Source organism: Equus asinus, chromosome 7 (genome assembly GCF_041296235.1).
Source record: "Equus asinus isolate D_3611 breed Donkey chromosome 7, EquAss-T2T_v2, whole genome shotgun sequence".
Classification (NCBI taxonomy): domain Eukaryota; kingdom Metazoa; phylum Chordata; class Mammalia; order Perissodactyla; family Equidae; genus Equus; species Equus asinus.
The window spans coordinates 95,680,955-95,708,769 of NC_091796.1; the positions used below are offsets into that span (position 1 = coordinate 95,680,955).

General features: G+C 44.8%; 1 protein-coding gene across 10 annotated transcripts in view; it reads right to left on the minus strand.

Moving 5' to 3' along the window:
* The window catches only part of FOXN3 (forkhead box N3), a 396,443-nt gene that overhangs the window by 103,776 nt on the left and 264,852 nt on the right, over nucleotides 1-27,815 (minus strand). For all 10 annotated transcript variants that reach the window (XM_070514177.1, XM_044774174.2, XM_044774178.2 and 7 more), the window contains one exon: nucleotides 13,833-13,897. In XM_070514177.1, the coding sequence (XP_070370278.1) occupies nucleotides 13,833-13,897 (65 nt within the window). The remainder of the gene's footprint in view (nucleotides 1-13,832; nucleotides 13,898-27,815) is intronic.

A 27,815-nucleotide genomic window follows, 5' to 3' on the forward strand; every position in this document is an offset into this window, starting at 1 on the left:
TCTATGACAATCTCACTTTTTAATCACATAAGGATTCTGAGTTTCACTACATGTGCATAATAAAAATGTGAAACCTAGCAGTAGGTGTAATGAAATTTTTGTTGCCCAATCATTTCTGAAACTTTCAACTGAAGTAACAAATCCCCAGCAAAGTCCACATCCATGTCCAGCTCAATCAATTTTCACAAACAGTTTACCCGTGTAACCAGCACCCAGATGAACAAACCAGCACCTCAGGAGCCCCCTTCCACCCTCCTCCAGTTACTACCTTACACCCCAAGGATAAGCGCAACTTAGACTTCTCTATGCACACTTTCCCTATGAAGTCTGGCGGGGGGCCACACGGAGCCAAGACCACCCCTCTAGAGCCACAAAGCGCTGGCCTGCACATTATCTCATGTACTTCTTGAGAGGTAGGTGATATCCTCCTAGTCTTACAAATGAAAAACAAGCTTAAAGTCGAGTATGTGACCAAGCCAAGGGGCGTATATGTGTGCGTGTAATTGAATGTGTGTGTGTGTGTATATTAGACAGACAAAGAGATTATGAGGGACTGTCAGAGTCAGGACTCAAAGCTAGGTCTCTCCAATGCCAAACAGTTCTGTAGCACAAAAGCTATTTTAGGCAGTCCCATTTTCCTCCCAATTCACTGACTCACACGTCCAACAAATGCCATTTATAGCTAAATGGCCTTATATAGAAAAGAACTATCCCACGGCCTAGCCCCCAACACACACACACACACACACACACACACACACACACACACACACAGAGTATGACAGTTTTTGAAATGAAACCCATTTTCTCATTTAGCATCTTATCTTCCCCTCACTACATCCTGGATTGTGAACCATTCTGAGTCTCATTAGAGGTGTCTTAATTTTAAAAATTAAGTTGGGAACTAGCAAGTGAGATTCAAGAGGCTACATCTTTGGTTCTGAACTGGATTTTCATTATTCAATTACTCTTCAAATTATACTGATTTAAGATGTGATTATTATTATTTTTCCCAAGTAGACTGGGTAATGACAGAAACACAAAGGCACCCTAGACTAAAGGTGATCTGAGGCTTGAATACCTCTCTCATCTGTCCAGTCGCCCCAGCCCCATTTTACTTCCACCCAAACTACTTCTTGGTCTGCTGCTCTCCTCTGGCCTGGTCCATACAGCTGCTCACATCTCCTTCCACTTGAGCCCCAGGTATGACCGCTGCAATTCAAGTTACCGTGACCACATTCCACTGTGATCACGTGACACAGTGTGCATCCTGCACCAGTTTCCCATGTTTATGAACATCAGCTCTTAGTTCTTTACCCTTCTTTCTATGCCTAATTTCAAGGTAGGATTGAAAATGCACCATCTGCCCCAAGTCCCCACCATCCAGCCACCCTTGTCTCCTCAGAGTCAAACCCCCTCTACACCACCTTAATCAGAAGCTCCCCACAATTCTGCCTGGGACACTTACCTTTCACCTTCTCATCTTCTTTCCTATAAGGGATAAAGTAAGTTACCTAAAAAGGACATGGTGACTTTTCCCATCTCCATCCCGGCTCCTCATATTTCTCCTTTGCTTTCAAACACACACACGTCACATACCGACGTACTGTCTGTGCTCTTATTCGTGCCCTGTGCCTTTGGTGTGGGCTTCATTATTTTGTGCACTTGGCTAAATGAGTGTTTTTGCCATGGCTGCAGTACAATGGCGCCTCTTTTGTATTGGGGCCTGGAGCGACACTGTGATTGAGAAGAGCACAGGTGACCATGTTGAGCAGTTCAGGGGGCCAGATTTAGGAGAAGCAGGGACAGCAGCCTTGCACTGCCCAAGCAACACCCCTCGGTGAAGTCTTCCCTGACTTCCTTCCCCAGAAATCTGAGCCCTCTTGCGACGGGATGAACCACCAAGGCTTCTCAGTGATTCTCTCTCCCAGCTAGATGGAAAATTCCTTGAGGGCAGTGGTCTTCTTATCTCTATCCCCAGCACATCCGGGGGTACCTAGCACACTATAGGAAATCAAGGAATGTCTGTGAAAAGGATGCATGTAATTCACTGTTATGAACTGTCCCCCCCCAAAACTGACGAACCCCTAATATGACTGAATTTAGAAACAGAGCCTTGAAAGAGGTAATTAAGGTTAAATGAGGACATAAGAGTGGGACTCTAATGCAATAGGACCCTAATCCAACAGGACTGGGGTCCTTATAAGAAGAGGAAGAGACCAGAGGCAACGCCTGCACAGAGAAAAGGCCATGTGAGGCCACAGTGAGAAAGCAGCCATCTGCAAGACAAGAAGAGAAGCCCAGGTAACATCAACCCTGCCAACACCTTGATCTTGGACTTCCAGCCTCCAGAACTGTGAGAAAATAAATGTCTGTTGTTCAAGCCCCCCAGTCTGTGATATTTTGTTATGGCAGCCTAGGTGATTAATACATTCACAACCATCCAAGCATCCTGTACTCTAAAGCTGGGACTCCAGGGATCGACTCTGGCTGCTGAGGGAAGTTTGCGAAGACCCCGAGGTTTGCTGCTCAAGGTTAACCCTGAGCCAAGGGCAGCAGCATCTCATCTTCCGTCTCTCCTGTGTCACCAAGTCTAGTGAAGGCAATCGTCTCAGCAATCCCCACTCTGCCAGGGAAAGCAGATGTCATCAGTAACTAAGATTCTGGGCCTCTGGGAAATTATTTTTAACTTGACCGACACCGCCATATGCCCTGAGACTTTGGCACTCCTGTACACCCTGGATAATGGCCACTATCATGAAAAGAAAGCTGGAAGGGTCTCAAATGGGAGGATCTGCATTCTGGCCTTAGACCTTCCACTTACTGGTTATGTATACTTGTCTAAGAAACCTAACATTTTTGTGTCCATTGCTTTGTTTTCTAAAATGGTTGTGCTGTTGTAATGGATAGTTCCTTTTCTCTTCTTTGGGAACCGACCCTAACTTGCTCTGGAGAACCTTCCATCTCCCCATCCCAATGTGCTTCCAAGTGATGTTTCCACCCCCAGCATAAACCAAACCACCCCTCCCACTCCTCTGGTTACAGTGATGGTTCCAGGCGGCCATGTGATCCAGGCTAGTCTAATTACAGTGCATCTCAGGGCTCTTCCTGGGAACACTGGGGAAACGCCAGATTCAAAGCTGGTGTTTGTAGCCCAAGAGGCTGCCGGCAGCCACTTTGTCAATTCAACGTGAGCCTCTCCGAGCCTATTTCCACCAGAAGCAAAGCTGAGCAGGGAGACAGAGAGAATAGGTATTATGATCATCGTGATCCTACTTTGTTTGCTTAAGTCAAGTCGCCATCTCTGAAAAGCTCTCCAAGCTCATCTTATATTCTTTCAAGAGACAGGCAAGCCACTAAGTGGGCCTCCTCGGAAAACAGAGAGGTTGGAACTTCACTGACACCCAGAAATCATCAGTGATACATATTTAGTTTAACTGATGCTATTCATTCAGAAATTCTTTATTAGTCAGGACTCTTGGATGCACATACAAAAGCCCAAATCAAGCTGGTTTAGGTAAAAAGGGGAATTTATGAGCTTATCTAATCCAACCATGGGAAGGACAGATGTACAGCAGCCCCTCCTCTCTGCTGCTTTGCTTTGGGGCCATTTCTTGTACACCGGTAAACTCCACGTGGTAGTCCTTGTGATGCTAGCATATCCTTTAGAGCTCCCAGACGCAAGATAAGAAGTACCAGAGCGGAAACCTGGCCTGGACTGGGTCACGTGCCCATCCCTCAACCAGTCACTGAGGGCAGGGAGCTCCCATAAGTTGGAACCTCCCATTTGGAATATACGCTGGAAGTTGGGTGGACGGGTTGGCAAACTGTAGGTCCCAGAAGAGGAGAAAGATGCCCTAGAGACCCTGGTATGGCTGTTAGTACCTGTGTTGTCCCTGTGAATAACCCAATTGGGGCCTGCTTTCAGTTGTGTAAGTTTAAAAGTGAAAACTTCATAATTATTTCATTTCCCAACCACGGCAAAACTTAAAGAATGAAGTCTCTCAGAGTCTCAGAAATTCAGTACACACGAATGATAAACACAGAATTGGCCTTTCTACATGTCAGGGCTTCTCATCTCTTGTCACAACGCCCTTGCAATCTTGCTCAAAATGTGGGAAACGAATCCACAGCCAAGACACTGGGTTAAAGTCGCCCTACAGGCAGATGTCATCAGACACAGACCTGTGGTTCTAACACCTCACTGCGATTTGTGTCAAAGAAGCAAAATGAGATCATCCTGACCACGTCCCATGCAAAAATCACAGTCCAAAGAGTAACCAACTTGTGTGTGCTATGGTGACCATTAGGTGGGGGACAAGTTCAACACGACCCTTTAAATGATGTCTCAAAGTTCTTTATCACTGCAAGTATGTCTCTCCTTCTTTCCTTCTCTCCCTCTCGCCCACCTCTGAAATGAATCTTTGCAAACAGTTCATATTCTGACACAATCAGAGACACTAAGAGGAAGAAACAGGAATAGAGAACACAAGTCATTCGACTCTGTCCCCAAGGAACCTTCTTTTTCTGTGCCACGTTTCTGCAAGATCTTAGTTACTCAAGTGTCACTGAGAACAGCTGGTTAGGCCTCAAGTTCTCCTCCTCCTGTGAGTATCTCCTGGGTACTGGTCCCAATGTAGCAGGAGCTTCAGAGAGATTGAACACGGTCTTAAACATTCCAGAAGGCGTAACTTCGGTTCAACTGGGGAAGAACGTTTTTTATGTTATTGTTGTTTGGGGGTGGAAGGTATTGAACACCTTAGAAAACTGCAGAAAGGCTAGCATAAACAATGAATTCTATTTACTGAACACTCAGTAATCAGCAGGCCCTGTGCCCACCCCTGTACACACACTATCTTTCAATTTGCACAAAATCCCATCAAGTACCACTATCAGTTTGGCTGGAAAGGAAAGGCTTAAACCCATCAGATGAGTTGCTCGAGGTCATACGGCTGGTGGGCAGCAGAGGTTGGCCTTTGCACCCAAGATGGTCAGCTCCAAGGGCCATCCTCTCTCCCACTCATGCTGCCTCCTCCGGAGTGAAAGCAGTGGCAATGGCACCTGCTCTTGGAGCAAGCACCTACTAAGTGCCAGGGATGCTCCCTAGATTGTCATCATCTAACCCTCACAATAATTATTCTGATCTCGCGAGACTGGTATTTTTGCATTTAACAGTAGCTCAAAGAAGTTTCCATAACTTTTCCGAAGTCAGACAGCAATTAGGCAGCAGGAAGGGAATGGAGCTGGGTATGCTTGATGGGAAAACTGAGGGCTTTTATCCTCATGCCTTCACTTGCAAAGACCAACAGGAGAGCTGGGTGGCATGGAAACACCAGAGAAACAGGGGCAGGATGGCAGGAGAGATTTATTCTTGCAGACCCACGACGAGCAGTGATAAATCAAGCAGCCTTTATCCATGAGCCACATTCACTCATGCACACGCACACACAATTACATACACAGACTCCTAAGCTATCCCACACACTGCAGCGAGTACTACCCAGGAGTTCTCAGCCACACCTTTTGGTCGTCAAGGGAACCAAACAAGAACACAAACTTGACCTCTTGCAGTTTACAGGTGGATGCTTTGAAGTTCACTTCTGGGACTCCTGTGAACAGCTTGCTTAGAGTATATTCCAAAAAATTCTTCTTCATTGTAAGCCTCGTGATAATTGTATGGAAATACTTCTAGACTTCCATCCAAGCACGGTTAAACAGAACTTCAAGGAGAAGGACTTTTCCAATTGTACTTTAAGATGGAGCACTTTGATAAAAGCCAGCTCTGCAGCACAATGTGATCCAAGGCTGTATAATCTTTATATTTTACAATCTAAGTGATACAATTTAATAGACAAGAAAAACATTTTAAAATGCTCAAAAAATTCAACTGTAAGGAAGTATTCCTATTGATGGATTATAATCAGTATAGAAATACCTAGATCTAGCTATCTATCTACTAGCAGAAAATTCAGATAGACTCAAATAAAATATTCTGTTAAGGGATGCATTCCTCTCATTGCATTAACCTTTGAATGACTCATTCCAGGATTTCCCTTTTTCTCTAGCCACAGTCTTTGAAATATCTTAAAGTGAGCTATTTACAGTAGTCACGTGTGGGACAAGAAGAGAAATGAAGCACCTTAATCACCTGAATGAAAGAAGACAAAGAAGTGTTCATTTCTACCTTTTTCTCTTGTCATTATAAATTTCTTTTAGGCATTATAACAGGATTCTCCCCAGCCTCAGTCTGCAAAACACTGCAGAACATCTAGACATCTAAAGTGGAAACTTATTTAGAAGTAGGTATGCCATTTTAAACCAAAGATTAGTGTGAGTTAGGTTTGTGACCCTGGCTCTGCAACCTTAAGCAAGACAACAGCGTTGGGCCTTATTTTCCTCACCTACAAAACGGCCGTCATAATACCTAAGGCATAGGCGTATAAGAATAATGTAAAGATCTCCAGCCAGACACAGAAGGGCACACACTGTATGATTCCAGCTACGTGAACTGTCCAGAAGAGGCACGTCCACAGAGACGGAAAGCAGATCAGCGGTTGCGCCCTGAAGGTCCCAGTGCCACCTTAATCGTCAGAGCCACCAGGTGGCTTTTCTTCAGTCCCATCCTCCCTGGTTGCTCTGCCAGTGGGTGCTCCTGACTCTCCCCTCTTTCTGAAACTGCTGCCCTTCATTTCAGTGATTTTCCCCCAGTTTCTGACTCAGCTGCTTCTTTGCTGTTATCGTTGTTGCCAGCTACCACCCCGTCTTTCTAGCACAAATGTAAGTCTTCAATATGGACATTTTTCCTCTTCTTCATTCTATATTCCCCTGAAAATCCCATCTATGCCGTAATTTCAATGGTCATTTCCGGATTAATAACTTCCAAAACTCCCTCTCCAGCCCTGACCTCCCTCTCGTGTACTCCAGCCTCCGTCTCCACCTTCTCCGGGACACTCCCCTGAAACAGCAGGGCCAGCCCGTACACGCCCACCAGCAGGTGCCTGGCCCAGAGGACGCTCTCAAGACATGCTCTCAAGGCCATGTCCCCAGCTGAGCCGGCAACTCCTTCTGACTTCCTATTTCTGTCCATAGGAAGAAACACTGGATTCAGGGTACAACACTGGATTTTCACAAAAATGGTTACTACAGACAGTACTTGAGAGACCAGCTGGAACTAAGGTCAGACAGGAAAATAGGGGCTATCCGACTGATGCCTTCTCACATCCACACCAGGCTGCAGATGCCGGGGAAGCTGACGTAACTGCAGATCGGGCAAACTGGGATTCCTAAGAGACAGGGAAGATCAGAACTGACCAAAGGCTTCTTTTCAAGTTGCATTTCCTTATATTTTTAACTAACTTATGAGCATGTTCTCAGTGACCACATAGAACTTGAGTGATTAGAAGAGCTGAACAGCACCCCTTTAAATCCACCTGACTGTAAACAAAACAGCCAGCAGACTTTCTTATTGTAGTTACATAAATATCTTTACAAATAACTCAGCGCAGAACAATAAGACAAACGATGCCAAGAGAAAGGGACCCCTCCTAAAGACCAAAGGGCTTCCACAGACCAAAAGAGGACAGAAGGCAATTAGGACTTGCGGGAAAAATGTAGAGAGGGTTTCTTCTCCACCCCCCTTTCTGTTATTACTATTTTTCTTGAGATGTGTGTGCCTGGGGGCAAGAATCAGGAGATTTATGCATTAGGTGGATGCCCTTGTTTGCAAATGGACAAAAGAGTCAGCTTGTGGAGCAGATTAGATGAAAGGAGCCAAAGAGCCCGGGGGCTGCAACCAAATGTGAAAGAAATGAGTGGGGGAGGGTTAGGGTAAACCCGAACAGAACCTGTGATCCTGGTCTTAACGGAGAGGAGTAGAAGCACCTGGACAGGAGACCTGAGGCCGTGGCAGACGAGGGAGTCCAGTGGCGCCATCCTGGTTCTATCAGAACAGAAATGCTGGTGGGGCTGGCAGAGAGAATGGAAATCACGCAAAGGAGAGGAGTTTGGGAACTTTTTCACCTTGAACAGACCTGCCAGGATTAATAATCAGAAACCTTGGGCAGGAAACAAAGTCAAACATTAAAAACCTTCACTTTTATCACATATTTGCAAGGTGCCACGCACTGGACCGATGGATGTTTTCATGTTCACACTCTCCTTCAATCTTCACAAAGATTGTGGAAGACATACCTCACAGCCCCATGTTAAAGACAACTGAAACTAAGGACCAAAGTCCATCAGCTGGTGCCCAGTTGGGAGGGATTCAAACCCAAGCGGATGTGATGTTAACTCTGTGTTCTTCCACCTGGCCGTCTACACACCTGCTGTGTATACACAATTTTAGAGCAAGTGGTATAGCTGGGTATTTGTGGGCTGGGTGACCTCCCAAGGAAGCAGTCCTATGTAAAAGGAATCCGAGATGAAGAAATGAACAAAAACTGTCTTTCAGATCTGTGTATAAACCCAACAGGATGTGGGGCGCCCCAGTCTTTGCCCTGCTCTGAGAATCGCTAGCCCCAGCAATTGGACAGGGGAAACTTCAGCAAGGAAGGTAAAGAGCACGGGGAGACCACATTCAGAGGATTTTAGCCCTTTTCTCCTAAGATTCACAGTCTTGTAAAATGTTCTAATAACTAACTCTGTCAGGAAAGCATGTTCTAGATGCTTTACTAATATGAATTCATTGAATCCTCACAAGAACCCCATGAGACAAGCGTTATTATTAACATCCCCACAGAGAGGTGAAGCCAGTTGCCCAAGAAGCCAAGATAAGGTTTGTTTCCAGTTGTCCAAATCTGTAATACATGGCCTCCCTAAGATCCAGGAGACCTTTGAGCATCACCTTGTTCAAGGATCAGGATCTCCAGCCAACCTGCCACCACCCTATTTTCTCTCCTTGGACCCATCTGCAGATACAGCTGGCTGAAGGCAGCACCCTTTTTGCATTGAGGTAGAGCTAAACCCCAAAACCATTTTGACCTACTTTTAGGGAAGGTGCTAGAATGGAATAGAGCTGGTACTCCACAGGCAGCCTCTGCCAATGCTGCAGTCCACTTCTCCATTCACAGGTGAGAACATGCAACCCTAGGGATGTCATGTGACATCCAAGGTCACAAAGTTCACCAAGTATCAGAGTTGGGACCACAACAAGGTCTGCTTACTCGTAATCCAGTGCTCTTTCCACTATAACTTGTGTCTGATATACTGAGTACTTGCTCTTGAGCCTTTCATGGCATGAAATACAACCAAAGTGAGGTACTCCATGTGTCTTAGCAGTAAAAATGCACAGCAGAGCTATGGAGACGGTAAGGGGTGTGGAGAGTGGGGGATACACAATAATACTCCCAGGAAAGTAAGTACATGAAGTCAACCTAGAACTTGGAAACTGGCATTCCCCAGAGCAAGTCATCTAGTGGTCATAACTTCATGCATGTTTTACCGATGGCAGGCACTTCCTGTGCACTCATAGAACATGCATCTGACAGCAAAAGATCTGGTTTCCTTTTTCCCTGTCTGCTTTCGGGCCTGCAGCAGCACAACCCTGCTCTGTGCATTGAAAATGCCTTGAAGGTCTTCTTTCCATTTCATTAGCTCGTCCAGTGGATTGTCAGAAGTGAATGGAAATAAAAATCTGCTATGCGTGTTATGGAATTTATTTTAATTCTACCAGTGCATCCTACAGAAAGAGACTTAATGATAATTAGTGGCCCAATACTGGAGTCATAGAGAAAACGAAGGCAGATGGAGGGCCAGGAAGGCTGGGGTGGGGAGTTAGTAAGTGGGCAGGTTTCCATGACCAGTGGTGGCATCAGTGCTTGAGCAGCTTTGCAAGAAGGCTGGGCCGCACAGTCTGACCCCAGAATGGGCTGTAAGTGGACAAGGGGGCAGGCCCTGGGCCTCCCTGGGTAACTCCAGCCTAATCCAGGGCCTGACACACAGAGATGGATAATAAAGAAATGCTTGCAGGTGGGATAGTGTGGGTGGGCCTAGGGAACACCTGCTCAGAGAAAGAGCTAGAAATAAAAAGATACGTGGGCCCAAATGGTCAGCAGGCATGGAGCTGTAAAGGCAGCAGCTTCTCTCTGAACCAAACTCCACGTGGAGCTCTGAGGCCTACAGGGCCTATGAAGGCCAAAAGGGCAGAAGTGGAAGATCAGATTGGGGGCTGCTTGCAGCAACCTTCTGTAGGAGGCATGAAGTGAACAGGAACAGTGATGCCATATGTAGCTCTGGGATGAAACCTCCAGGGACCAGAGGAAGGGTCAGACCTGGGGTGAGGAATGTCATTAATTAGGAATCACCGACTCATTAAAATAATTCATCTGAGGGTGATGTTTAAATAAAGTAACCTAATTTTAAGTTTGATGGGTGTACGCAATGTGTGTGTACATGGGGGGGCAGAGTTAGGAGTTTGGAAAAGGCAAAAAATATAAAATGCTTTACGCTCTTAATTAAGAAAATCAGAGACATTATTAACTAATACAATAAAAAATGTATTTCAAACACATAGAGACCATAACAGAGACATGCAGAGGGGATGATTGGAGACACGTCTGAATAAGCCACGCTCATCTGTCTGGACTCTTCCTGGGTCCTTTAAACAAAGGGTTTGTCCCCTTTTGGCGCCCAGCAAGGTTTCTATTGTACAAGAACTGAAGTGCTCTCTAGTCCACTGAAACTGCTAACACACTAAAATTGTCCCTAGCAGCCTAAATGGCATTTAAAATAAATACTGGGAATTGATGAAATGACCAATTATGTTAAGTACTCATGCCTGGTGTAATCCAAACCAAATCTTACCCCATTATCCTCAAAACTCGAGGCGATTCAGCAGGCCCTCTTGCCAGTGATTCTGCAAGAACCAAAACACAGAGGCCACACTCGGGTAGGACCTCGAGCGCTTCCAGTTAATTCTTGCAATTGGTCTTACGCTGGAAAAAAAATTACTGTGCCACATTTCTGCTCAACGGCTTATAAACCAAACAACCATTAGACAGCATACACCGCTTTCCCACTGGAACCATTATGTCACTTTGTTCCACTGATTTCAGGTTTTAACTTCCATTATTCCCTCTTCAGACATCACAGTGTTCTTCTTAAACATACCTGGGAGCACATGATGTCACGGTCCCAGAGTGCCCATGAATCACTCATTTTCCGTCTGCCACATCAAGTCCCCACTGCCACCTCTCTGTGATGCTCTCATGCTCCACGCTCTTGCTGTTTCCCCTTTCTGTTCCCACACGCCCACAACTATTTTTCAAGGCCTCGCTCAAGCGTCAATTCTTCCTCGAAGTGACAACCCCTACGCTCCCACCTCCCTGACAAACAGTCAGTCTCTCGCCTCTAAAGAGTGTGGCACGTCTGCTTATTGTGTTGCTCCTGCATTCTTTGAGTCTCATCCCCTAGGGCCACTCCACATGGCAGGTTCTCCCCAACTCCTGTGTGGCCCAGTTCAGCCAGTTCAGACTGTGTTCAGGATCCTCAGTCAGGCTGGGCTCTGTTGGTTGGTCCCTGGGCCCCTGTGTCACCCTGTGAGCAAGCTTCACCTTCTACCCCAGTCCTAGGAACTGGTTCTTTAGGGCGTCCTGCTTGCCTTCAATACCAATGCTGGGAGCTGGTACCTCTTAACAGAGCTCTTTCCTGGTCTGATTACCTAGACAAATGCCCACCTGCTTGCTATAGGGAAAAAGAAGGAATGTGTGCATATTTTGCAAGTGTGAAGTACGTAAAGATGAGACAGGGAGCATGAATCAGGTACATTTTCTTCTACTTGAGTCCTACCTAAACCTTTCACCGGCATGACCAGGCAGCTCTCTTATTTCTATACCCCTATCTTTACCATAAAACTTTTGCTCGTGGACACCGGCAACTTCTTGATGAGCCACACCACCCACCAAAGGAATAGAAAAATATTAATTAGGAAGAACACCCACGTAGTTTGAAAAATCTTATTGCAATAAAAGTGTCTCAAGAACTCTACATACAGATACAGCAAATGAAGAAACATCACAGGAAAAAATTGTTAACGCATCCCCGCCCACACTCCCAAACTCTCAGCAAGATTCTTCTGAGTTTCACGTTTATAAAAACATAAATGGGCTGCACTGAATTGGATGTGCATTCAACGAGCATCTGAAATCTGTAATCATTTAATCCGAAATGCCTAGAACAAAGAGAGAATTTTTAACCCAATCAGAAAGACAAAGAAAGTCTACCCCTCATGAGATGCAATCTCACAGTGAAGTCACTCAACTTTAGAAACCTCATGGACATTTCCCCTCACGCTCCCACCCTGCAGAAATAACCAAAAACTGATTACAGCAAATCTTACCTAATGTGGAACTTAATGAATGAAGATCCCATATGAAAATGCTCTAAGTAAATGAAACCCCTTTCCTGAAAATAATCCACACACGGATGATATTCATATCATTACTATAGATCTAGAGGAAAAATAAAGATGCACATAACTGCAAAATTCACTTGGAAAAAACCCAAAGGCTCATCATAATCGGTTTCCACTTATATTATCAGAAAGGAGAACAGATTTTAAAAAAAAATTATGTCAATTTTTGAAAGCGGAAGCAGTTCCCTTTTTTCTTAAATATTTAGGATATCTATGACAGTCATTAAAATTAGGATTGATCAAATGTGCCTGCCTACATTTCACTTGGACAAAGCAAAAAAGCAAAGAAATTCTTAAGTTCCTGATTTCACAGGCTATTAAAAAGACAATATGCAATTGCATGGCCTATAAAACAACAACAAAAATGTGATGACATCTCTCCAATTGTTTGAGCTACTCTGGAAATGTGAAGATAAATGTTTCTTTTCTTAGCCACATTTATATTCTACTCCTTCACACCCAGCTGGCCCTCAGAATGTACTTTTCAGGAAAAGAGGCGTCACAGCTCTAAACCAACCAAAATGCACTAAAACTCCCCACTATTGGCCCAGTATAGTTCTAAAGCTCTTGGTACAACCAAATTCATCTGCTTTTGGCCAGTTGTGCCATTCTGACACCTGGCCAATCAACAGGGGTGAAAGGGGACAGGAAACTGGAAGACCCATGGAAGCCAGCCGATTCCAGCTTATCTGCAAAACAGACATCCAAAAGCGATAACCCAAAAGCAATTCTTAAAAGTATTTAGGATTCATCTTATTGCTATTTTGATCCATTTATTCTTCTTTAATTTTATCTGGCCATTTCGAAAGAAACTTAATAGCAGATGCAGAGGTGAAAGGCAGTTGGAATTCCTTGAGAACACTGGACAGGGACTAGCGCAAAGCAGCTAAGGTGGGCTGGACAACAGGAAGGACGTCACCGTGCAAATGATGCTCCTGGGGACAACGATGGGGTGACTGAACTCTGAGCCTCAGAACAAATCACAGTCAAACTTCCAGGCACACATGGATGTCAGGGGACAGCAAGGAACGAGTGGACCTCCATGATGACCAAAGTGCCAGAACACCCAAAACATTCCTCCTTAGCCCAAGGACTGGAAATACAGGCCAGTTTATGCTACTGTCACATCCTAACTACCACGTAATTCCAATTTCACCAAAGCAAGCTGAACACTTCTGGAATGAGAACTAATGATGATAAACCAAAGAAGCAGTCCTGGTTTCAGACTAACATTTCTCAGTAACAGGAGACGTGAGTAGGAAGAAATAAAGAGAGCTGGACAAAGAGAGCCTACCCACAACAGTCACCCATCTCCAGAGGGTGCCCACTCCTCAACAGGACAGAACTCTCCTGATTGACACCAAGCACCGAGGAGCAGTGAGAGGGGGTGGTGGGAAGGGGAGAGGCGCTCCTAGAGACCTACCTTGCAGGAGGGCTCCATTTCTCTTGAAGAAGGTACTGCCCGGCCAGATGGGTGGACCTGATGTGCTGTAACAGAAGAGAAACCAGCATAAGGGCGGGCTCACTTACACTCACTCACTCGCACTCATAACAGCCCCTTCTGCAGACATCACCCAAAATGGCCTGAAAACACTTTCCCAGTTAACGCATTATTTACACTCACTGGAAACGCATCTTTAAAAACCATTAGGTTTGTTTTATGATGAATGGGCTTCCTATTTCACAGGGCAGAACCTGTCTGTGTGGGTACTCTGGTTACTCTCTTGACCCTGATCCCACCTGGGCACTGAAATCATTCGCAGGTTAAGAAAATGGCATATTCACATGGTTCAATATCATAGCTTATAACTTAAGAAAACTGGCTATTTTATTCACAATTTTACGAATTTATGTGGCAAAGAACTCCTATCCACATCTTCTGAGACCAAGTGGGTTGTCCGACACTTCCTGGGGCCACCTGCCTGTTATGAATGCAAACTTGCCTTTCTTGGCGGCTTTTCTACCACCAAATCCTTAATATACAGAAATGACCTTGATCGACTCCCTCCCTCCTCCATCTTGTTTTGTATCTTGTTTTCAATTTCTTGGCTTAAAATGTTGCACTCCATACCCTATAAAACATTTTGCAGATACGTTACCACCCATAGTCTGGTAACAAGAGAGGCAAGAAAACAAGAAAGATCAATACATCACAAAGACACTGTACTGCATTTATAGACGAGCATTTTCACTGTTTTAAGACACCCCGTGAAAAACTTTATAACCAAGCCAGTCTTAGCAAAATATCCTTAGAGTGGGAAGTAGGTTATTTTAAATCAAGGATTGGTTTAGATTCATGGTAGAAAGCACTTAGTCAAAAATGTTATTACATTCAGCCCAAGAGGCAGTATAAATTACTTTCGCCAAAATGGTACATGGCAAATGATATTGGTTAATGCATAATCAATCACCTTCAACACGAAAAAAATAAAAAGTTGGTGTGAACAATACATTTGTAAGTTCAGCAGACACACACATATACAGAATTAGAAAACTGGAGGGCTCTATAAGGAATGCTTCACCAGTCAACTAGGGTCTAGAGATACAGGAGAGCAATACTGTTAACAAGGAGAAATGCCAGTGACACATTCTGCCGACCCAAATTTCATCACCAGAGGTACAAACAGCATAGTAGGTACAGGGACACGTTACATGACTGCGAAGGAGCAGAGAGGGAGGAAGAAAAGAGCAACAGCATAAAAATACTATTAAAAATCAAAATAATGTCAAATGTGCTAGAAAACACACACTATGAACCTTGATGTAAATGAATCTTCTTGTTTTATTTTGTTTTGGATCCGTGACACTCAGAGAAAGCGAGAAAAACGAGTGTCAGCCATGGCTTCTCCTGCAGCCCTGATTCCCAGCTCTGGCAGCTGTGGCCTCCGAGTGGCTAGGAGTTGCACAGGATAATAGTAAATCTGGCTGGGGGGTCTCAGGGCCACAGGATAATGGCAGCAAGCTGATTTCTCTTCCATCTGATTCCTGGCCTATTCTGCTTTGAGGCTTTTAAGGCTCAAAGTTGCATGAAGAATAATGTGCATTAAAATGCTTAAGATTATCTTTTAACAACTCCGGCCAGCTCCCAGGATTTTACCATTTTCTTTTTATAAGAAAGCAGGAAACAGCAAGCCGGCTGTTGCCAACACTGAATCACCTGATGTCTAAAGATATTTAAAGACTGAGGACTTCATTACAGGGGACGTGGTGCTTCCAGAGAATTCAATAATTGAGTATTACTGCAGGAGCCTGAATATCCAGCTTACTTCCATCCAAATCTCCTCTTTATCCTGATCTTGATTGGGCTGAAAACTGAGCAGACGCCAGGGAGGGAGCAAATGTGGGGAAGCGAGGTCGGGTAAATCCAGTGGTTTAGATAAGGAAAATTCTCTGTATGATAGAAATCTACTTAAAGATTTCTACAACATCCTTCTAATGTACCTAAGTCACTGATCACTATTCTAGTCGCTCTGCCCTGCTGTTCATGTAATCTCTACCCTAGCAGTGGAAAGAGAGTTGGACTGGCCCACCCACCTGGCTCTTACCTGCCCCCAATGTCACTGATGAATTCACCTGTGGTCTCTTGCTAGCTCAAGGTAAGCTGGTTCCTGCCATGCTAAAGCTTTTGAGCTCAGTGGCCCCTTATTCTACACTTTTCTTTTGGATGGTCCCTCAAAACGACATCTTCTAACTTAGGAGATGCAAGGATTTATTCAGTGCTTACTGAGGACTGTGCTTGTTGTTGAGAAGGACACAAGGGGAAAAATTAAAAGCCATATTTTATGGCCTCTAGGAACTTACTGCCGTGCTTACCTAGCTTCACCCTCCTAGGATTCTATCTAACGTGATAAGAAATGCCTATGGAAAGGTTAGTAGTTGTGGATGGACCTGGTGGCTGCAGGTTGGGGAGGCAGCAAACTGATCTTTTTCTCCATCTGGAGATGTCCCTGGCTCACAGCCCTTTAAAGCTCAAAGTTGGTTTTAAAAAATTATACACAAAATTATTTAAAAGCCTATCTTAACCATAGTAACTCAGAGAAGAAGCTAATGGTCAAGGTCTTTATGGGAGGAGCTGACGCCACCCTGGGAACCAATCATTCATGTGGCAAATCAAGAGGAGGGGAGGGTGGGGGACTCTCTACATCCAGTCACTTAAATGTTGGTGATTTGTGAATGGTAACAGCCATGAGAAGTGGCCACGAGGGCCCCCTTAAACCTATTGGAGCGGGCTTTAGTCACCTTACAATGATGGTTACATTGCTCAACACTGGGAGGGCAAATTATCATTTACAGAGCCCAGTGATCAACACTGTTCCACGGGCTCCTTCAATCCTATGGGTGGGCAGGGCAGGACCTATCTTCCCCATTCAACAGATGAAGAGATGGAGGGACTTTCCCAAGGCATCTCTTGGTTGCTTAGTGATCAGCCCACCATCCCAACACATACACATCATTGGCCCCAACTTCACTGCTCATCTTCCAGCTTTCATCTTCCAGTCTTCTGGCACTAAGCTCTTCGCTACCCTTCTCCACTGAAGAAGGTTGCGGATGGTATTTCACTAAGAATCTCTCCAAGGTAAAATGCCAGGCTAGGCTAGAAAAAGCAATCAGGCTAACCATATATGAAAGACAGATCCATGGGCTCATATTAGCAGAATCAACACAATGCTGGTGCCACAAATATCTCATTTCCATAACCCTAATAAACTCTAACACGACCTTTGGCACTAGAAGCCAAACCCACTTTGTGACAAAGGAAGCTGACCAACAGGTTAAGAGGGCCTTGCCTGCCAGAAAAGCAGTTTGTGAACTGGCATTTGAGCACATTGATCCAGCTCATCACTAAGACCAGAGCTAAGCCAGCAAATCCCAAGAGATGAGCAATACCGTCCTGAACAGCATACCCAGCATCTGCCAGAGACTCACAGCCCTCCATCCCTTCCTGGCCTCACACTCTCAGCTGCATTACTTCCCACTCCCAAGGGAACACCGTGAGTCAACGGGTCATGCAGCCGTAAGGTGGCTCTTGGCATAACGATGTGATCTGTCATGTGTTTTCTCTGTGTCGATGAGCTTTCATCATTGTGAGAACCAGCTGGATGGTAACCAAGACCCTGGGAGGTTCTGGCAAGACCCACACCTGTACTCACCAGCCTGGACTTTCTGTAAGTTTACTGAAAACCAAATTAAGAAAAGTACTTTTTTCTAACAACCCAGCCGCCAAATGTAAACTGGTATATCTAAAAGAGAGTAAGATACTACAACATGGATGAACCTCAAGGACATTAAGTGAAATAAGCCAGACACGAAAGGACAAAGCCTACATGATTATATGAGGTAGGAGAGTGGTCAAACTCACAGAGACAGGGGCTAGAGGGAGTGGGGAGTGGAGAGTTCTTTAACGGGTACAGAGTTTCCATTTTGCAAGATGAAAAGAGTTCTGGAGATGGGTTGACAACAGTGAGAATGTACTTACACTACTGGACCGTATGCTTAAAAAGTTGTTAAGATGGTATATTTTGTTATGTGTATTTTATCACAATTTAAAAAAAAATTTAATGTAAAATGAGAGCGAGAGACAAAGAGAATGAATATAGGAAGGACTACAGAAGAAGTGAATCAAAGCCTAGAGTTTTAGGCGGGGAAGGACCAACCTACGTGCTGTCGCTAAGGGTCCTGCAGTTGGCATCTCTGCCAGAATGATCCACAGCACGCTGAAAAGCAGAAAGCCCAAACAGACTGGGGGAAAGGAAAGGGATGTAGTGAGACCAGCCTATTCTAATCTTGTACTTTCAGAGGCCAGAGCTTGCCCACTACTCTTTAGGCAACTAAGCAGATTCCTGTCCTATTCTTAGCACTGGAAACAGCATGCGAAGGCAATCCCTCTGGATGTGTGACACCCACCATCACACTGTGTTTTCCCATGAGAAGTCAGAGCATAGTAATGAAGGAGGAATCCCGGAAAAAATACCAGGAATTCTATTGTTTTCATTCTAACTGTGGATTAATCACCAGGAAATAACAGAAAAACAAATACGACCTATGCGACACACTAGCCCAGACCCGTTGGGTGAAGGATGCCAGTTGCTGAAGTTTGGAAGGAAGGAATCAGAGCAGCCTGGATGGACAGACATGTGTGAGAAGGCCTCAAGTTTCACAAAATCTGGTTCACTATCTGAGCATCACCACTAAGCAACACGCTTCAAAGTTCAGAATTCTTGAGGACATTCCTGACGCTTTTATAATCTTCCAAATAAAATAGAAGCATGTTGACATTCAAAGGGAAAGTGGCCACCTGGTCCTATCCGAGGTGTGGTGGGGAGAGCACGAGATTTGTTGTCAGGGAATTTGTGCAAATACGCTAAAAGTCTTAGAACTTGTCAAAGTCTCCATTCCAAGCCTGCAAACGGGGCCATAACAGCATCTAGTGTTTAAGGATAAAATGAGATGATCCATGTCAAGCGGATATTCTAGGAAATGCAAAAATCCCAGTGGTAGTCTTGATTACAAGACGGCTGCAGTTCAGAGAAGTTAAGTGACGTGCTCGGTGCCAGCACTTCCTCCTACACTCTGTGGACTCTCCCAATTTGGCTCTTTTCTTCATTCTTGTGATGGAAGAGGTAATGGCACCTTCATCTTCTTCTTTTCCTTAAGGATGCTTTGAGATCATCTCATCGCAAATGCTCCTCTGTCCAAAGCAGCAATGAACCATTTCTAAGAATCAACAGGTGGGAAGAAGCAGCATCAGAGATGCCACCAGCTCTAAAGAAAGCTAACAAGAAACAGATAACTTCACGTAGAATCCTGCAGAGATCCAAACTGGCAAGGATGGCTGCCCGCAGTGACCTTTCAGGGTCGTGCAATCAAAAGGCAGAAGAGACCGGGTGGAAACATGCCAACCGGCCGATTTTCAGAGGCTGGCAATTGTTGGGAAGGCATTACTGACGTGAGAGCAGGACCTCAGAAACCACAACTGAGAGTGCGGCAAGATCACTCTGAGGAAAAACACGAATTGTGGTGAGGAATGGAATCGCTGTCACTTTAGCCAAATGTTAAAAGTGGAGACTCATCCTGGCTCCAGCTGGATCAACCTGCAAATAGTTCTTGTGCGCCTATCACAGCCAAGGCCCCGGATATGCTGGGGGCTGAAATGGTGTGAGACTCAGACAGAAGCTCTGGAGTAAGAGCTAGTGCTATTTTCAATACAATCATGTGACGCCAAACGACATCTCGGTCAACAACAGACCACATATACGACAGTGGTCCCCTAAGATTAATCAAGCGGTCTCGCCTGACCAACCGGGTTAAGTTCCAAGACCCCCAGTGGATGCCTGAAACGGCAGATAGTACTGAACCCTATATACACCATGTTCTTTCCTATACAGACATACCTATGATAAAGTTTCATTTATGAATTAGGCACAGTAAGAGATTAACAACAATAATAATACAATAAAACCATTATAACAATATACTATAACAAGAGTTACCATCGATCTTAGCAACCTTGGCATCTGATTTTTTTCCTTCTTTATTAAGTTGACCATTCTTACCTTTTCACTTAAAGGAAAAACAATTTACTGCTTCTCTTTGCCATATCTGAACTGCCAGCATCCCTACTCTCGTGCTTTGGGGCCATTATTAAATACAGTAAGGGTTACTTGAACACAGCACTGCAATACCTCGATAGTCGATCTGATAATTGAGACAGCTACTAAGTGACTAACAGGTGGTTAGTGAACACAGTGTGGATGCGCTGGACAAATGGGTGATTCATACCCGGGGGGGACGAAGTGGGACATCACCAGATTTCACCACGCTCCTCAGACGTGCAATTAAAGACTTACTAATTGCGTATTTCTGGAATTTTCCATTTAATATTTTCAGACCATGGGTAACTGAAACTACGGAAAGCAAAACTGAGGGTAAGGGGGACTACTGTACCGTATAGCCTAGGTGTGCAGTAGACTACACCATCTAGGTTTGTGTAAGTACGCTCTATGGTCTTCGCACAATGAGGGAATCACCAGACAACACATCTCTCAGAACGTATCCCTGTTGTTAAGCGATGCATGACTGCATACCAATGTTTCATAACGTTCCACCAAGCACGCTACAAAGTTTAGGGCTTCTCTCCTCAGACACATTTGAGAATTGCTGTTGACCTCCAGCAGGGTTTCTTAACCCCGGCACTACTGATATTTGGGGCTGGATAATTTGGTGTCACGGGGGCTGCCCTGCGCACCGCAGTGTGTGCAGCCACCTCCCTGGCCTCTACTTACTAGATACCAGTAGCACCCTCTCCCCAGCTGTAACAACTAAAAACGTCTCCAGGTACTGCCATGTGTCCACTGGAGGATAAAATTGCCCCCAAATGAGAACCACTGACCTACTGGTCAGCAAACCAACTAAGCTGGCCCCAATCTTCTCTCCACTCACCAAGTCCCAAACGTCCCTCTCTACACCTCATCAGGCAACATCACCTCCTCTTTTCTACAACCAAAGCCACTCTCCCTAAGTTCATTCATTCTCTGTTATTTCCCCCGGTGTCTGTATCTTCTTCTCTGCCAAAGTAACTCCCCTTTGGCCCTTCTTTTCCTCTAGAATCTTTCTTCCCTCCATTACCCCTCGCCTCCACTTGCCTTCCTGTTCTCAGGACTAGGAGTTTATCTTATCCATCATCAAACATCCCCTAGCGTCCAGATCCCCCTCTTGGCTCCCTTAACCCTGCTGTGCACTAACAAAGCCCACGAGTTGGGAACTGCGTGCCTGACGTCCACCGCTTCACGTCACAGTCTCCCTGGACTGGCTGCAGTCCTCTTCTATCAGGGGTCACCAGAGGCCTCCAGTCACCCAGCCGTCCAGGCCTAACAGCCCTTGAGGGCACTACAGTCTCTCCCCTTGCCCCACTCCATACCCCCAACATGCGCTCACATGAGAGGCTTGCTTTATTATTTTTTTCTGATTATATAAACTCCCTATAATTTTTGACATTATCTCTTTAAAATCCTTTCCAATTTTAGCCTCAAAACACCCTCCTAGCCTGGTTCTTCTCCTCCCATCTCCTTTCTAACATTCTGTTAGCTCTTTGTCCAGCCTTGGCCCCATAATTATGAGCATTCCTAGAGTTTTAGTCCTCTTTTCTTTTCTACTCATTTTTCTTTCCTTGGAGAGTTCATGCACTCATGGGAAATTTGGATTTTCCAATTCTGCACCTCCAGCCGACCTTGTCTCCAGACTCTGGAATGTACCTCCGGCTGCGTCTTGATACCGTACTCGGCTGTCCCCCCACTACTGGTCCCCACGGGCACCTTCTAGACTGCCCTGGATCTCTCAGTGTCTCCATTAGTTCTTGAGGGCTGCCACAACAAGTACCACAGCTGAGAGGCTGAAGCAAAAGAAACCTCTTGTCTCACAGTTCTGGAGGGTAGAAGTTCAAGATCAAGGTTGGTTTCTTCTAAGGGCTTAACAAGAATCTTTTCCATGCCTCTCTCCTAGTTTCTGGTGGTTGCTGGCAATCTTTGGCCTAAACATACATCATCATCATCCAGATCTCTGCCTTTATGTTTACGTGGCATTCTCCCTGTGTGTTCTCATCTGTGTCCAAATTTCCCCTTTTTATATTGGCTTAGGGGTCCACCCTACTGCAGTATGACCTCATCTTAACTAATTACATCTGCAATGACCTTATTTCCAAATAAAGTCATATTGTGAGGTGCTTAGCATTAGGACATCAACATATGAATTTCGGGGCGACGACAATTCAACTTATAACAGTGTCCACGGCTGCCTCCCTTTCCACATGGTGCACAGACTCCCTGCAACACGGAGACACCTGTGTCTTTCTTTTCCTAAATCCCTAGCACCTGCCACAGTGCTTGCAACTTGGCTGGCAACTATCAATGTTTGCTGAGGGAATAAACGTTTACAATATAACTCATTCCTCATAAATACAAAGACAAGAAAACTCATTCAGCCCTTGCTGACCTGTAAAATTTTTAAGTCAAAAATCCTGGAGTCTAACTCATTCCTTTCCCACACCCCTGTCTGCTGTCACCCACTCCCGTCAACTCTTTCTTTCAAATATCTCTGGCACTTTCCCTTCCTTGTATTTCTACTCTACTGGGTCAAGTCATGGTAGATGTTCCCAGTAGGATCTTAGTAAGTCTTCCCGCCTCCAATCTCTCCCTTCACCCCCAGTCCACCCTGCCTAACACCATAGCAGCCTTCTCAAAGCACAGCGTCTTCATGAGCTCTCCCCTTGGTTTACAAGCGGTTCCCCAAGAAACCCCCAAGAGGTGCCTACAGTGCTGTCAATGGTGGGGGTGGAGGGATGGGTGTCTAGAAGAGGTCCCGCCCCAATGAAAACAAAGGATCTCTTTTTAAGTGCCTTATGCATTGAGTTTTCATACCATTTTTCATTTGAAGAGTTTGCTGGTTACAAAAGTATGTGAAAACCAACAGCTTATCAGGCAGAGTCAAGTCCAATAGGTTCCCTGCCTGACACAGGTCTCCGGAACACACGTGTACCCCATCTATTTCTAAGGGCCCATTCAAGCCAGTTCTGTTTCCGTCTGCCTGGAACGCCTGGCTGCCCTGTTCTCTTTCCTATTCAAGTCCTACCCCTCCTTTATGGGGTTCGACTCAAATCCCAGATCCTGGAGAAACTTTTTCCGGTCAGTTCCACCCTGGGACCTCTCCCACCTCTGAATTCGTCTGATAATTACTATCTGCACAGCCAATTTGGGAACTGACCACACTCTGTGGTATTTCCTGATCTGATGTCTTCTTATACCTTTAATTCATTTTCTACAGGTGTGGGTCTTACTTTTCCAAAGAGTGGAAACCCCATGTGGGCAGAGACTAAAGGTGACTTCCGTCCTAGACCTTGGCCAAGTTCACTGCACATAGAAGATGGTTGTCATTATTCTACTAAGTGATTTTATAAAACAGCAAAAATGCTACCTGCATATCATTCACAGAATTATTTCAAACACTAAGGATTAGAAAATACTCTTGCAGACATTTTTAAGTCTCTTACAAAGGAACTAGCCTATATAGTAACATTTCTTCTTTTACCATCATCTCAGATAAAACCTTAAAAATCTTTGAAAATGGAAGCAAAATTATAAATCTCATCAGTGATGCTAAGTAATAGGTTAGGTAATTTGGATTACTCTTTTTGGTGATTTCTTGATTACTTAGGAATGTATAAATAACTAGATAAGTACTTGTATAGCTCTCATAACATGGAATGCATGTTTGGGTATACTGAAGACATTCTGCTAGAAAACTCAGCTTCAGTTTTAGATGCATACAGCTCATGATACATCTTATGAACAGATGCAAAGGTGTTTATCATTATCTTCGTGCTACACAGTTTCTAATTTTACATATGAAAACCAAGACATCATTCAGCATAAAGTACATTATTTGCATGATATATTTGCATTTGTAAAACACCCACATTTACTTTTACTGCTTAATGGGCCTGGTTAAAATGGGCCACTCTATATAAATGGAGCACACTGGTTCGCAACTCAATGGTGCTGATAAGAAAACTACTCCTTTTAGATGCAAATGAACCTACTAATCACAATTAAAATGGTGGAGTTGAGGAAAGCAGAGCAGCTGTTCCAAGAGCTACACGCCCAGGGCCAGTTTGGTTCTAGCTTAATCCCTGACGCAGCCTGGGACTCCCCCACAGAACATCTCCCCAAGGGACAAAGGGATAAACTTAACTTTTCCAAAGGTAAGGTTGGGAAGAGAATGGCGGTAAGTTCCTGAATCTGGAATCTGGGCTGACTGTGGCCCACCCAGTCAATCCACGGTGTTAACCCAAAATTGTCCACAGGGCCAGAATTTTAACCAGTCCAGTTCAAAGGACATAAGTGGAACAGAGGCAGGAGGATTGCATTTGTAAAACTCACAGAGGAGAGGCAAGACATACACACGAAAAGTTAGGTAATTGAGACATCCCCTTAAAACAGTAGTTGCTAAGCAAAACAGTATGGCGCTTCCTCAAACAATTACACACAGAATTACCACACAATACAGTGGTTCCATTTCTGGGTACACACCCAAAAGAAATGAAAGCAGGAACTCAGAGACACTTGTACATCCATGTTCACAGCAGCATATTCACAATAGGCAAAAAGCAGAAGCAACCCAGTGTCCACCAATGGATGAATTGATAAGGAATATGTGATATATACATACAATGGAATATCATTCAATCTTAATAAAGAAGGAAATTCAGACACATGCTACAACACAGGTCAACCTTGAAGACATGATGCGAAGTGAAATAAGCCAGTCACAAAAGGTCAAATACTATATGATTCCACTTATATGAGGTACTAAGAGTAGTGAAATTCATAAAAGACAGAAAGTAGAATGGCAGTTGCCAGGGGCTGGGAGGAGGAGAAAGTGGGGAGCTGTTATTTAAAGGGTACAGAGCTTCAGTTTTGCAACGTGAACAAAGTTCTGGAGACGGATGGTGGTGATAGTCACATGACAATGTGAACGTACTCAATGTCACTGAGCTGTACAATTAATATGGTTAAGATGATAAATTTACGTTACGTGTATTTTACTAGAATTTTAAAAGATAGATAGATAGATGGAAAGTAAATAAATGAACAGACATTTCCTAATGGTCAGCCAGACACTACCTAGGGCAGGTGGCACCTTCTGCTTCTCTGTCCCAAGGATCTGGAAGTAGGAGCTGGTTTTCCCACCTTCTTTTCTCTCACCTGTCCATCCACTGAACAAACATGTTTTTACACCTGCTATGGGGACATGGTAATGAAAAAACTATCCTGTTGTCTAAGACGAAGAGACACGGATGCGTAAACAAACAAAAGAAAGGATCTGAGGTTGCACAGAAGATGACAGACAGCTCTTGATAGACAGCTGTGAGACCACTGCCCTTGGGTCCCTTGATCATTATGCCATGAAACTGGACACTAGCGCCTTCTGGACAACGACCCTCTTGTTGGGCAGAAACCACTGAAAAACTTTCTTCCACGAGGTCTACCCTGACTTGACCCTCATCTGTCCTTTCTTTGAGACCCAACAGCGCCGCCATTGACACATGGACTTCAACACCAACCACCCCCTACCACTGTCCAGCTGTCTCCCTGGGAAGCCAGAGATCCTCTAAAGGTGTCATGCACCTTGCTGGGTGCTCAGCACAGGGCCTGGAACCCGGTACCTGCTCATTTAACGCTGGCTGTTATCACAGCCCAGAGAGCAGGCCCTTCATACACTCTCTTGGGAGCACTCCTGGGGCAGTGAAACCTGGAGACTTTCTCAAGGAACTTCCGTCTGCGCCACTGCTCAACGACTATAGACACCGAGCCCCACAAGGAGCAGCCTGTGTGATGATGGTGGTCTCTGAGATGGAGATGGCTGGAGGCGGCATAGGGAGAGCTCTTAGGCCTTGCCCTCTGGCCGTGCTGGGGTGGAGGGCCTTTGAGATTGAGGAAGCCCAGCTCGCTTCTCTCTCCTTCCTTTGGCAGTGGTTTTGTGGAGGTCTTCACGATGGTGCAAAAGGGCTTCAGTTTAACAGGTAGAACCACTTGGGGACTCTAGACAGTGTCAGTGTAATTGGAGACAAGCAATAGTGGGAAATTTTCATCTAAAATCCACTCCTTTAAGAGGGAATACCTCTTGGGGCCAGCCCAGTGGTGTAGTGGTTAAGCTCGCACATTCTGCTTCGGCAGCCCAGGGTTTGCTGGTTTAGATCCTGGGTGCAGACCTATGCACTGCTTGTCAAGCCATGCTGTGGCAGGCATCCCACATATAAAGTAGAGGAAGAGGGGCATGGATGTTAGCTCAGGGCCAGTCTTCCTCAGCAAAAAAAAAAAAAAAGAAAAAGAAAAAAAGAAAAAGAAAAAGGAAAAAAAGGGAGGAGGATTGGCAGCAGATGTTAGCTCAGAGCTAACTTCCTCAAAAAAAAAAAAGAGGAAATAGCCCTTGAGTGAAAAATACCATTTCACCTAGAACTCAGTGGCAGGTTTTAGAAATCCTTGGGCCATCTCCCATCTCTAAGAAGCAGGAAAGGCAGGCCACACTCGTATCATCTGTCCCAGGATAACAGTATCCTTTGAGTCCATAACAACCACACACTGCCCAATACAGATAATGCTAAGGACATTACCCTTCATTATTCCGCTGAACTAATACAACTTTCAGAGAAAAACCTCAAAAGTCACCAGGACCTATTACCTTTCAGGCTCGTAGAGATCAAGAGATGTAAGTGTTTGATCCAAGTTTTTGACCCAGTCTGATTCCCGATACTTCCTGCAATGCTGAAAACCTGTCACAGACAGGAAAGTGACCTATTTGTGGGAAAATTGTGCTTTACCTTGATTATTCATTTCCTCCCTTCGAGGGCTACTCCCATCCCACACCCCACCACAAAGAGGAGAGATAGAAATGCTGATTTTAGAAAGCTGATGATACAGAGCTGCACACCTCTGTCTAAATATTACATCAAGGGTAGAAATCCAGACACACAAAAAATGCTAACGTTGTACGTAACAATGCAGAAGTTTATTTTTTATGAAACATTTTCCCTCTGGTTTATTGGATCTATTTATGGTTGGCTTTGAAGTGACAAAAAGCAATTTTCCATTTCCAAAAAGTAATCTCTTATATCTGCCAAGGCAATAAATATTGTGATTGGCATTGACACCTAAACTGTGTCTTTGTCCTGATACATTCAACTCAGCATAAAGAGCTGGCCCTACCTTCCAAAGTGCTCCCTGCTCTCCACGTGATCCTTGGCCACTGCCCTATCACCTGTCATTGCTTGCTTGTGACTTTCTCCTCTTCTCAAAGCACCCCATGTGTACTCTGAGCCCTGCTCAGGAAAACCAACGGAGCAGTGGTTGGGAAACCCAAGTGCAGTGGGCCTCTTCCCATCTCATGTGAGCTAGGGCCCAAGTAACCGCCTCTTATATGCCTAATACCTGACATCCATTTGATTCTTCTAGAAAACTTACAGAAACATCCATTCCTCTCCTTAAAGGGAAAGGAAGCAAATAATTTTGCTAAACTTCCTTGACAGCATTAAACTCAAAGAGAATACAGTTTCAAAAAAGTAACATTACTTCTTGGCCATAGTTATAGATATGGAGGTGTGTAGATTTCGCTTTACCAAATTTGGCAGTACGTGGTGACTTTCTGGACCATTTTTTCCCGGGTATAACAGTTAAGTGTAGCTTTGCATGAGGTTTTTCTGTTTTGCTTTCTTTTGCCCTGCACTTTCCTCTTCTTTGAATCCCCACGGCATTGAAGAGTTACCCCACAACTGAAGCTCTTAAGCATATTCGGGACAACCTTAGCTTCCTGAAACTTTTTGGGGGAAACTCGACTCCCAAGTACAGACGGTGCTTCC